General features: G+C 49.6%; 1 protein-coding gene across 1 annotated transcript in view; it reads right to left on the bottom strand.

The window, feature by feature from the left end:
- The window catches only part of ATP13A5 (ATPase 13A5), a 90575-nt gene that overhangs the window by 48797 nt on the left and 28701 nt on the right, over positions 1-13077 (bottom strand). The window contains exons 9-12 of the mRNA XM_043997106.1: positions 12474-12602; positions 7379-7549; positions 5202-5359; positions 3913-4101 (exon numbers count right to left, since the gene is read on the bottom strand). Of these exons, the coding sequence (XP_043853041.1) occupies positions 3913-4101; positions 5202-5359; positions 7379-7549; positions 12474-12602 (647 nt within the window). The remainder of the gene's footprint in view (positions 1-3912; positions 4102-5201; positions 5360-7378; positions 7550-12473; positions 12603-13077) is intronic.

Genomic DNA, 13077 nt, shown 5'->3' with positions numbered 1-13077 from the left:
AGTAATAAAAGGCTTAAACACTCACACATACACACACCCTCTCACATACACACACATAGTCTCTCACACACGCACCCTCTGTCACACACACCACACACACACACCCACTCTCTCTCACTTATACACACCCTCTATTTCTCACATACACACCCTCACACCCTTTCTTACACACACATACAAGCTCTCTCTCCCTCTCTTTCACATACACACTCTCACACTCACACACACACACTCCCCCTCTTTCTCACACACATACTCTCACACCCTCACTTACACACACTCTCTCACATACACACATATAGTCTCTCACACACACCCTCTGTCACACACACCACACACACACACTCTCACCCTCTATTTCTCACATACACACCCTCTCTCACACACCCTCTCACACCCTTTCTTACACACACATACAATCTCTCTCACACTCTCACACACACACACACTCTCCCCCTCTTTCTCACACACACATACTCTCACACTCTCACATACACATACTCTCACACACACATGCTCTCTCTCACTTAAGCACACCCTCTCTAACATACACACTTTCTCACACCACACACACACACACACACACACACACACACGCTAATGGCTGTGGAAATGGAAACAATGGGCCTGAATGAGCATCCTCATTTGTTTTTAAGCCCAGAGGAGACAAGGCAGCAAGAAGGAAGCAATTAGAGAGAGAAAGATGGAAGGTGAGAGAGTGGGTATGAGACTTGAGTAGCTACCAAAGAAGATGAGAAGGGATGAGATCGAGAGTTCATGGAGCAGGACTGGCCTTGGCCAGGACAAGAGCTCACTCTTCCTCCCTGGGAGGCCTGGAGGGGAGACCTGGTGAGGGGAGATGTCCGAAGGACCTTGACAAACACTCTCCATTTTTCCAGTAGAGCATGATTGTAAAAGTTCTCAGCCAAGAGTAGGGAAGGAGGACATGCTGTGAAAGACTTGAAGAAAGGCAAGAAGTTTTAGAATGGCTACTACAGTGAGTGGGATAGAGATTTATTAAAAAGTAACAGGACCGGGGGCAGCTCAGTGTCACAGTGGATAAAGCACCAGCCCTGGATTCAGGAGGTCCTGAGTTCAAATCCGGCCTCAGACACTTGACACTTACTAGCTTGTGACCTTGGGCAAGTCACTTAACCCTCATTGCTCTGCAAAACAAAAACAAAAACAAAAACAAAAACCAAACAACAGAAAGTAACAGGACCATCTTGCTACAGTGAGGACCAGATAAGAGTAGGTAACCTAAATATAACAGCATGTGTCTATGTGTGCTGGTGAGGCTCGTGTTTTAGACATTTCTTTTGCATGGGAGAAATAAATAGCTGTCCTATATCTGATCTGCATTGTATATTGAGTACCTTTCTACTCCCTTCATAGGAGACTCTAGGTAGGAGCCAAATCAAAGATTTCATTGATTTTGTCCCACGCTCTATGGTGAGCAAGAACCACTCTGTCTGGGAAAAGAGCCTGGCTCATCACTCTAGGGGCTGGGTATGCCCAGGGCTCCACATTGTACATGCTCACAGGTCCAGAGCTAGGGGACAAATGCTCTCATCCTCCTGAGGGAAACTGGAAACACAAGAGTGTTGTCCCATAAGCATCAGAAGAAAGATTTGAGCCTGTGCCTGTCCTTGGACTCCCAAGCTGGTGCTTATGCCACTATCCCAGAGGACTAGATTCTGATCAGGCTAGCATACTACCCCTGGCAGAGGATGCCCAAGGAAGCTGAAAAGGGCAGTGACTTGTACCAGGCACCCAGGAAGTCAAAAGCGAAGCTAATCTGCCAGATTCCAGAGCTCTTCATCTTGTGCTCCTTGGCCCTGAGCTCCTCATTAAAATAGCAGAAAAACTTCCCACAGTCTTTCCCGGTAAGTTTTGAAAGGGCACCAATCAGCGCATCTAGGTTAGAAATCCCCTTGATTAATCTCTTTCAAAAAGAGAGTTTCCAGCTCAATCCAGACGGCAATGTTGTCCTGATGAATTAGGTTTGTTCTAATATCCATGTGTGAAAAGGAAAACAGAGGCTATAGCTTGGAGTTCCTAAGGGGACAGAATGCAAACAGAGCTGGGTACGCATAGTCGATTTGTATCTATATGATGCGTGTCTGTGCCTTGCAATGTGTGTGAATATGTATATGTACATGTGTGTACATGGATGCAGATACACATGTATGCGTGTGTGTGTCAAGCATTAACACAAGCCCAGGCCCCATGGAACAAAAATAAGGCGGAGACAGTATCTCCAGACAAGAACCAAAAAATGGAAGCTCGACATTCCTGGTGTTCCCCGTGCATCATGGGACTCGTCTTGGGGCTCAGAGGTGGGCACATTTCCCCACAGGCCAATCAGCTGCTTCTGCAGTTCTGTTCTCCAGAGACATGTTTATTGAATGACAGAATTTTAAAGCTAAAAGGAACTTTTAGAGACCATCTCTTCTGCCCCAGCCATTTTACAGAGGAAACCCAGGTGCCTGACATGGCTTATCCAATACCACGCAAGTGGAGAGGGTATGATCTTTGCCTGACCCCAAGTCCTAGGATTTCAGGGAGGTGCCTCAAAGGGTATCTGTCTAGACTGACATGGGTGAACACAACTCCCTTGTGCATCCCCCACACACACACACACACACACACACACACAGGCTTCCTTGTCTGTGAAACAGGGAGGAGGACAATGACGCCTATGTCACAACATCGAGGTGAGCATCGCAAATGATGTGAGCTGAGCGCTGTAAGGGAGCCTTGCTCCTTGTTCCAAGGCCCTCGGGGCAGCCGGAGCCTCGGGTCAGCAGGCTCACTACCTTGCAGGAGCCCTTTTCCTACTGGACAGCTCCATGGGGTGGGGATAGGGGTCCTCCTCGCCAGCCTAAAACATCAGCTTCCACTCACTGACTCCAGTGCTGCCTCCGGGCCAAGAGAAGCCAGCTGTTTATCATTATCGATGTGAAAAAGCAAGCCATGTTGACCGCAATAATATGTAATTAATATCATCATAAATAATCTATTGTATTGAGAACAACTAGAGCCTAAATGGTGATTTTAGATTCACAAAGTCCCCTATTTTCTCACTGGAGCCTCATGACAGCCCTAGGTAGCAAATTCCCTGACCCTGGTCTAGATCTGGCTGTGGTAAGATTTGGAGGAAGCTATCCTAATGTCGAGTCTAGTGCGCTATCCACTAGGCAACCCAGCCCCCTCCACCCAAGTCTTCTCCAACACACAATGGAAGATGACCACCACCCTCCTAACTCAGTCTTCTCCTGGGCAGCTTCAGTCCCTTCCATTGATAGTGTGACAGTCTGGTTTCCCTCTCCCTCCCTCCTTCCATCTCTCTTTTTTTTCTCCATCTCTCTTTCTCTGTCTGCCTGTCTTCTGTGTGTGTGTGTGTGTGTGTGTGTGTGTGTGTGTCTTTATCTCTGTCTCTCTCTCTGTCTCTCTCTGTCTCTCTCTGTCTCTCTCTGTCTCTCTCTCTCTAGGGTGTAGCCAAGATATGCCTCAGCCATTGGGTTTTATGATTTATATAGGAGCCCAGAAAAGCTGATCAGCATCATTCATTATTGCGAGGAGTTGCATTTAAAACTTTGGATCTTACAGACTCAAACCCTGAAGGCATCGAAAGTTCTAAACTGCAGGGACAAAACAGGTGAAGTGGTGGCCGAACGCCGGGCTCAGGGTTAGGGACAGCTTCTCCTTCAGAGTCTCCCAGGAGCTTCCCTTGTCTTGTGACTCTCCCATTTCTGGACTGCCCCAGTGGCCTCATCTCTAAAATGGGCATGTGTGTAGCCAGAAGTGAGAATGGTGATCCGTCTGGTCCCTTCCAGCCCTGACATTTTACACCATATAAAATCGGGCTCACATCCCGACCCCTGAACAAACAACAAGACAGGCCCTTACTTTGTCAAAACAAACGAGGTTGATTTGCCCACACATGTTGATTCTCTGTGGGGAGATGCAAAATATTTTCTTCTTCTTCAACCTCTTCTGAGCATAAAAAATCCCTGTGGTCAGGGCCGCTGGTAACACAGGAGGAACCGAGACGGTGAGAAGGAGCAGCGACATCGTCACAGTGTCTCTTGCAGAAGTCTGAAGGGGAGATGGCACATGAGCACAGCAAGGCCATGGGCCAAAGGGACCCAGCGGACAGCTGCCCAACAGCCAGGCCTCCCTCCCCTCAGGAGACTGAGCCTGGCTAAAGCTTGGATGTCGGAGCATCCCGGGGAGCTGGTGATGGGGGTAGGACACCATCCTTCCTAATGTTGGGAAGGGATGGGGAACTTGTTGGGGGAAGGGGGGGCTGTGGACCCAGCACAAGTGGGTTCTCAGTCCTGGGCAGGTCTCACACATGCCAAATGTAGCCCATAGGGTGGCTCAAGCAGCCCCCACAAGACAGGTCACACCAGCAAATGCCCAGACATTTAGTGACCAAGCTGGGCAGAAGGCCGAAAGCTTGCAGGCAACCGCCGCTTTCTCTTGTTCCCCACAAAAGAAAAATTGAAAGAGGTTCAGATAACCCTGAGGATGCCACGACCCAGTTGACCAAAGGGCCACCCAAAACTCATGGAATCCTAGTCCTGGCTCAGAGGCCAGTCAGTCCAGCCCCCATTTGAATGTGAAAAAGCTGAGGCCCGGAGCAGTCACGCAGGTGGTCAGCATCAGAGGCTGCATCTGACCTCCAGCTCTCTGGCTTTGTGCCGCTGCCCCCACGGCCCCTGGAGTTGGAAGGGGCCTCTGAAGCCCCTCAGGCCCATCTCCTCCCAGCAGGAATCCCCTCTTCAGCATTCCTGGCAAGAGACTGACCAGCCTTCCCCTGGAGACTTCCAGTGGGGTTCTCCCAAGGCTGCCCTTCCACTCTGGACAAGAGCCAATGCCCTGCGAGGCCCTTTCCCCTTGAACTGGCTCTAGTCCTGACTCTGTGACTTTTCTCAGCAAGATAGGGCTCCTCCCTCTTGCGTACAGAGATCCTTTCCAATGAAAGGCTTTACACAACAACAGGGGATGGTTGGTCTGGAGGAGAGAAGGCTCAGGCTGGGCTGGGAGGAGGGACAAAGATGGCGGATCTCTGTACTCAAGTATTTGTGAGCAAGAGGGAGGAGCACAAGGGGCAAGGGCAAGCTTTCTGGTCTGAGGCTGGGTCCAAGAGGAGTTGAGGTGCCCGCCTTGGGCCACGCCTCCCCCGCACTCACCCCATGGTACATGTAGACACCAAAGGCATAGAAGAAACCGACAACCCCCAGGAAAGCGAGAAAGACGATGAACTTAAAGGCGTCATTATAGAGTTGGAAGTTGAGCGGCCGTGGATAGAGGATGGATCTCACCAAGTCACCTTTGGCAGTATTGAAACCTAAATAATGACAGTCACGAGTTGGACATGTTAGGCTTCCTCTTACAATGAGCCATTCTCCCTCTACCCAGCTGCTAAAGCCAAGATTGCCTTGGGTGGCATTCAGTGCCTTTTCAGGAAGCCATGGGAAAAGATGATGGGACTCAGCCCCTGCTGTGTGCTCACCCTATGCTGGGAGATGAGCATACCAAGGCAAAAACAGCAGCCTTTGCCCTCATGCAGCTCAGTTTGCTGCATGTGACTGTGCCTTTGAGTAGTTGGTTCGTCTCCCTGCACAGTTTGATTCTGGAGAAGATGACAGTATCAGACGTCAGAGAGGAGCCTGGCACCCCCACATATGCACCCACACTGACCTTAAAAGGCTCTGGACCAATTAAGAAATCCAGAGAAAGTGGGAAGCTCATTCATCCATCCCAGAAGCCAGTGAGAGGGGAAGGGGTCCCACCAGGAGCATGTGCAGCTGCTCAAGGGAATGGCTAGATGTTCATGGGAGGTGAGCGCATCAGCTATGTCTCAGTGCAGCCCAGGACCAAGAGAGCTTTTTTGGCTGATGACTTATACTGAGGTCACAGTCCACTAAAAGCCCTAGTTGGACACACACACGTGTATGCATGAATGTACATACATATATTTTTTTAATTAACTGCCACTGTCTAGATGCATCTTTCCCATTCTATATTTGTGTGCCTGCTATGTTGGAGCTAGCCAATTCTCCAATTTTCAGTGTGAGCATTTACACCTTGAAAACTGGCAAAGGCAACAAATCAGCCCTTGATTTACTGGTTTGTTGATTTTTAAGCTTAAAAAGTAAGGGAAAATGTTAATGCAAATTAAACTTGAAAGTCCATTGCATAGATTTTTCACAGAGAGGTAGTTGTCAAACATTTGCTTATGTGTGTGCATGAGTGTGGGGGGAGGGCATCAAAATAAACTGGGAAGTTACAGAGAATTTTTAAAAGCCCCACAGTGGTCCCCGAAGGCATCTGTGGGTCCTCTCCTCCTGTGGGTCCTTAGGCAGAGTCTAAATGACCAAGTGACAGGGATGTTATAGATTTGAGTCTAGGCTGGGTTGGGGTGGGACCTGGTGCTCTCTGAGGTTCTTTCTCACTCAGACAGTTTGTGATTCTCTACCTCCACCCCTACTAGACAGCACTAGTGACGCAAAGAGCTAACATTGGATAGCATTTTCAGGTTTGAAAAGCACTTTGTATCTGTCATCTCATTTGACCCTCATAAAAAACCCTGAGATAAGGGCTATTCTTATCACCCCCATTTTAAAGATAAAAAAAACTGAGGCTGGGAGTAGTTAAGTGACCAGCAAAGGTTTTACACAGCTAGTCAGTGTCTGAGGCAAGGTTCAGACCCCCCACTTTCATGTCTCCAAATGCACCTGCTGAGCTGCCAAATACTTGAAAACTGTTACCTAACTTGGCCTCCCTCCATACCTGTGACCTGTGCATAACTAAGAGGGATTTTAATCTCCCTTTTAGAGAGAAACTGGAGACAGGCACCTGCCAACATTGTTCTATGAGACCACAGCAGGACAGAATGAGAACACCTTCCTCCTGACCCCGAGTCAAGGTGGTTCTCACATGTCCTTCATTTGACAAGGAAGACCCATGCTGCAGGTTCATTTGGGGAAGTCCCCTCTTTCCTGATTCACTTTGGTGGGGTCAGCCTCTCAGCAGGACAGACCCAAGGGCAGACCAGATGGATGCTTGCCATCTCTACCTCCTCACTGCCTCATCGTATGTGCTTAGAGGCATGCTCACAAAGCCTCTGCCTGATCCAGGATCTTGGATACCTTCTCAATTTAAAGCCACGACATCAGGGACAGGAAGGAATTATCTACCCCTCAGGCCCGTAAGACCCTCCCCATCTGTTACACCTCCTTCTTACAGCCAGCCATCCAAGTGGAACAAAGTGGTTTCAAAGCAGGATCTGGGCCAAGCAATGGTGAAAAGATCCCAAATGCAGACAACCAATCTGAGTCATCACCCCCACACCCCAGCTGCTCACCTGTTTGCAGAACAACTGCCCTGACGGGGCCTGCACCTGCCTGCTTAGTCTGAATGACCTCAGTCCCGCAGAAGAGGACGTGCCTCCGGTGATCCTCCAGGCTATGAGACTTCCACGGCATGGTGCTCTCCACCTGGGGCAAGGGGGTCTTGGTAACTGGAATACTTTCCCCTAAAGAAGATGGATCCCCATTAGCCCCTCTCTGGCCTCATGTCCAGATCTCAAAGAACTTCCCAAATAGCAGTTAAAGCCTTCCTGTGATGGGCCCATTTGGCCGGTGAGTCCTTGGAAGTGCTCCGCATTGAGTACCCAGACCCCTTGGTCATCCCCAAGGATGTGCCCAGTGCACTCCCATCCCCAGCCAGTGTGGCTTCTGCTTTTCTGTTCTGAATCACATCACGTGTCGGGCATCTCCCACCTCCCTGCCTCTGCCCAGGTCACCCCCACCTCTGGAATGTTGCCGGGCTCCCATCCAGCCTTAGACTCCCTAGCTTCCTTCAAAGCACAGCTTATGTGCCCCCTCTTACACAAGGCCTTTCTGTCTACCCCGCCGGCAGTGGTTCCCTCTGAAAAACATCGTATGACTCTGGGAATGCTTTGGGTTGAGTTTTCTGTGTGAAGGTTTGGTTCCCCTTCCCATCCCCAAAAGAATGTCATCTTCCAGAGGAATGGAAATCTCTCTCTCTCTCTCTCTCTCCCTCCCTCCCTTCACCCCTTCTCTCTCTTCCTCCCTCTCTCCCTCCCTTCACCCCTTCTCTCTCTCCTCCCCCCTCCCTGAAAACCATGCCCAGCACCCCTAGAGCTCACCAACCTGAGCACTTTCCCCCTCTCTGCAAAGAAGAAGCAGGACAAGATGACCGCCATCTCCCCCACCCTTAAATCTATGGTCTGTTCCTGGGCAGCCCTTTCACAGGAAGGAGCCTGAACCTCTGAAGAATCAGGCCACTTGCTGAGAGTCCCTCGGTCACTAAGTGTCAGAGCCTGAATTGGAGCCCAGATGCCTAGAACCCTCCCTGGAGGCTCATCCCCAAGGACCTCTGTGGGACAAGCCTGCAGGCAGCCGGCCAGCCCCATCGCCTTTGGATGGCACATTCCGCTGGGCTTCGGCCCAAGGAGCAGGGCACCATGAAGCCAACGTGTCTCTGTCCTCTTCATGCCCAAGATGAGACGGCACAAAAGGCTGCAGGGTGGCCTCTCCTCCTTTTGGCCTTAGGGTCTGTCTCCTCTTGAGGAAGGTGAGTTGTGAGGGTCTGGGCAGCATGCTTCTCACGTATCTCTGGAGTAAATTAACAGCCTTGGCCCATCCACCAGCAGGTCCGGCCTACCCCGAGGAGCTTGGGGGCCAGTGTTCTTGGCTGCAAACCAGTGCCCATCCAGGACCATGACACAGATGGCCTGACTTCCAGCTCAGAATCGTGAAGCTCATTTTAAAACACAAAGCCTCACATTTGACTTGCAGAAGCATATAATGAAGGGAGCAGAGAATCAATGTTCATAAATTACTCCGTTTGTTAAACATCTATTGTGTGCTAAGCACAAGGAGAAAGGGGGTAAGTCCCTGCCCTCAAGCACTGCTCAGTCTATAGGCTGAGACCATGAGGGTATGTGGGGGTCCTTATGAGCATGCTCCCCATGGTCTGCCCCTGTGACACACAGGACACACAGACAGTGAGTAGCGGGCTCCACTCTGGTCACGATGTGATCAAGAGGAGCCTTTCTATTGGCTGTGGACCCAGAAGTGGGATGTTCTCAGCCACAGGGTTGCCCTGTGTCTGGCATTTCCTTCCTTAGCTGTGGTCCAGGAAGAGTAACCTGTTGTGAGTCTGGATGGAGAGATGCCTACAGTGAGAAGTGAAGGCACCCAAAGAAAGTGCCAGGCTTGAAGGCAGAAAGAACTGAATTCAAATTCTGCCACAGACATACACTAACTGCATGACCCTGGGCAAGACACATAATCTCTTCTAGCCTCAGCTGCCTTATCTGCAAAACGGGGATAATAAGAACACCTCACTCACTGGGTTGTTGTGGAGATTAAAGAAAATGATATACACAAAGTACTTTACTCACCAAAAAGCACCATGAGTCCAAGCTACATGGCTATGAATTCCCGAGTGATGTGACCAGCTCCTCCATTGGGAGGAGAAATGCAGACTCATCCACCCACTGGCCACAATATATTTGTAAGTGAACTAGGTAGAATAAACACCATCCACTCAGTTTTAAAGCCGAACCCAGCCTCCCAGGACTGAAGTGCTATAGGAGAGGGTGCGCCCTCCTCTAGGTGTATACTCATGGACTTGCTATAGGGTTAAAGTCAAGATCGGGACCCAAAAGGTAAAGTGGTTTGCTCATGAACAGTTAGTAGAGCAGGCAGGATTTGAACCCAGGTCTTTCTGATCTCAAGTCCAGTGACACTATCACACCGTGCCCCTATTTCAGTGAGGAAGACTATGTCACCTCTCCCCTGATGCTGTCATCTGACATCTCAGCTTGCAAGGAGGACTTCTTGAGGACTAAGGCTCTTGCAGTTGTGCTCAGTCTGGGAAGTCCAGGGCTGGCCTGCCCATCTATCATCTAAGGAGGAGCTGTCCTAAGTGAGCCTCACCACAGCCAGAGGACCCTTGGAGCCTCCCGAATGTCCGATGACATCTCCCAAGTGACAACTGGGCTGGGACTCCAAGTAGTTATTGACTTATCCTATATTCTGGATACTGCGCTAAGTGCGGAAGGCATATTCCTCCAGACAAAATCTCTGCTTCCTGAAGCACTGGTGGACAGGCCCCACACTTCCTCCCAACCCTGGCTGCAGAGGTGGTCTGGAAGGCAATGGCTCTGATGTGTATCTGCCAGACAAAGCATCATTCCCAGCAGTGCCCAAAGGAGAGCAGTGGATCTGATGCTTCCATAGAATCCTCACCCAGGCCATTCCAAAGATCCTTTCCTACTTCCTGGAAAGATTCCACAGAAGCCACACCCTGCCAGTCTCCATGGGAGACCAAGAGGAAGAAACTGGCCAGGCTGGTCTCTCTCATTTCTCTCCCTACACCCCTGTCTACTTTCCCCGGAAGAACGCACCATCCTTTGCGGGCATCTCCTCACACAAAAATTGTTGCAAGCTAGTGAAGTGGCCTTTGAGCCTCTCAGTAGTGAGGGAAGTTGTCCCCGGTCTGGGACTGGGTTGAGGACAACAGCAACTTTTTCCAAGAGGGATGAGATGATCTTTATGCAAATCTTGCTCATTATCATTACAAGGTCATTAGATCTCAGCACATTTCAGGCACAGTTTGTCATTATACTCAGCACATTTCTGTTTCCTGCTTCTCCTTTCTCAGTGTTAAATTAAGCAGATCTGTTTTTAATGGAAAATCTGCTTGGGTTGAAGCACTTAGGAAGAGATAATGAACACAGTTTTCATTCACTTTGGGTAGTGTTGCAAGATCTTTGAACAGCATTTTTTGCTCTCTTTAGACCATTTGTAAACAGAAAAAATCAACAGTTTGTAAGCAGAAAAAAAAAAAGACAAAGTGCTTTGATGTCGGTGGCTTGTCTCTCCTTAAGATATGCAGTATTTGAGTGTTACTTCTCCAAAGGAGCGTTAGGGGAAATGCTTTACAGACTGAGTTCCCCGGGAGTGGGGCCAGGTCAAGGAGCTTACAAGGGCAACCATGCAGGTCAGAGAAACTCCCAGTGAGCTGCTCTCCAAGGGAAACAGTTTCCATGCCGTCTAAGGAAGGGTCTCCCGGCACCTGTGGCCATTATATGACGCCTGGAGGTGAGATCATCCCCAAGCCCTGGCAGGGCAGAGGGGGAGATTAAAAGCAACGGCAGGGCTGACAGAAAACAACCTTGGGTTCAGAAATGCCAAGGTGCCCTTGTTGTTTCAAAGAGTGTCCTGAATGCTGCCACAGGTCAGACAAGGAAAATTCTGAAAAGAGGATTTTTTTAAAGTGAACTAAATCCTCTTTTCTGAATTTCCTTGTCATGGCCACAGGAGACTCCCAGGGTCAAGTACTGTGCTATTAGTTGGGGATATAAAAGAAAGGCAACAACTTGATGCCTGTCCTCAAGGCACTTACCCTCTAATAGGAAGATATCATACGTGCACACATTTAATTCCAATAAAAGACCATCTCAGAGGGCCACAGTAGCTTCACAAATATCTATTGAAATAATAAGTGTCTCATCATCACACATGCTCAAGTCAGACCCAGCAGCCTCTTCTGCCTCCTTCCAGTCTCAATGATCTTTGATACCAGACTCTCCAAATGCCTGCTAGATGTTCCCTCTTCTTCCTCAGCTTCTGGCTCACACCCTCTTCCATTTCCCAAAAGCCTGGAGGTTCCTGAGCTACATCAGGGCTGCTTCTGATTCTCCCCAATTCCTTTCCTTGTATCTCTGAGAAATTTCTATTTCCTCTTCTGAAAGCAGCTGGTAGCACAGTGGTTAAAGCACTGGGTGTGGAGTCAGGAAGACTGAGTTCAAATGTATCACAATACTTGCCACACCATAGAGGCTTAATAAATGCTTGTTGACAGACTGGCTGGTCCAGTGACAGGATACAAAAGCACACAGGAAAAGGTGCCTGACCTCAAGGGCTTACAAGAATGAGACAACTGGTGCCCAGATGCGTGAATGCAAAATAGACTCAAGTAGATTCTACGGGGCAGGGGGCACTAACAGGGAGAGGTGACCCATTCCCAAAGTCTTTGTTTTCATCCATGACAGCCAGTTCTATTTCCATCCCTCCTGCGTTATCCTGAAGTTGTGGAGTACTGCAGTCTGTCAACGCCCTTTGGGGGCTGGATCATCTCTTTATTCCTTCCCAGTTCCAAGGTTTTCTACAATTCTAGGAAAATGGGACACCAAGAACCAAACAAGGCAAGCTGTTGTGTGATGACAGTGCCCAGGGAGCAGTGATTACCCAGTGTGGTCAGATGGTCCAAGAAAGTTTACAATGGCATGGAGTGGAAGCTCCCTGAGGGCAGGGCCTCTATTTGAGCTTCTCTGTGTGGGTCTCACACAGTCATATTCAGGGAACTCACTGTCCTCATGCCAGGAAGGAAACTGGAAGACTTGTGACCAACCCAGCCAGTACCTGTCAGCATGCCCTCGTTCACAATGCAGCTTCCATCGATCAAGACAGCATCGCACGGCAAGGAAAACTTCCCTGGCAGGACAAGGATATCTCCAGGCACCAAGAGGCGGGACTCAACTTCTTGCAGGCCTGCGTAATAAAGAGGGCAAGCCACGAACATAAGTGACAGGCTCTTCTCTTTCCAAACCGCCCAGGGCCCTGCTCTTGTCTCCCTCTCTGGCTTCTCCAGCCACCTGTTCTTCCCCTGAATCCCCCCTCCTTGATCCTTCCACACCCCCCCCATTATATTCCATCTCTTCTTCCTCTTGAGGCAGAACTCCCTGCCTCCACCTCCCCTCCTCTCCGTCACTCCTTCACCCCCTATAGACTGACTTCCAGCCTCGTCATTAAGCTGAAGCTGCTTATCATCCCCATTTCACAGATGAGGAAGTTGAGACAAACAAGTAAAGTGACTTTCACAGGGTCACACAGCGAGTGTCTGAGGCTTAAAAGCCAGATCCACCGACCCTTTCTCTTTTAGTCTGCTTGATGTCTCTACAGCCTTTGACACTGTCAGTCACTCACTCTTCCAGAACACTCTGGGACACCCCTCCCTTCTGGTTCT

This window comes from Dromiciops gliroides, chromosome 3 (genome assembly GCF_019393635.1).
Source record: "Dromiciops gliroides isolate mDroGli1 chromosome 3, mDroGli1.pri, whole genome shotgun sequence".
In the NCBI taxonomy this organism is placed as follows: domain Eukaryota; kingdom Metazoa; phylum Chordata; class Mammalia; order Microbiotheria; family Microbiotheriidae; genus Dromiciops; species Dromiciops gliroides.
This window is presented reverse-complemented; position numbering and strand designations above follow the sequence as displayed.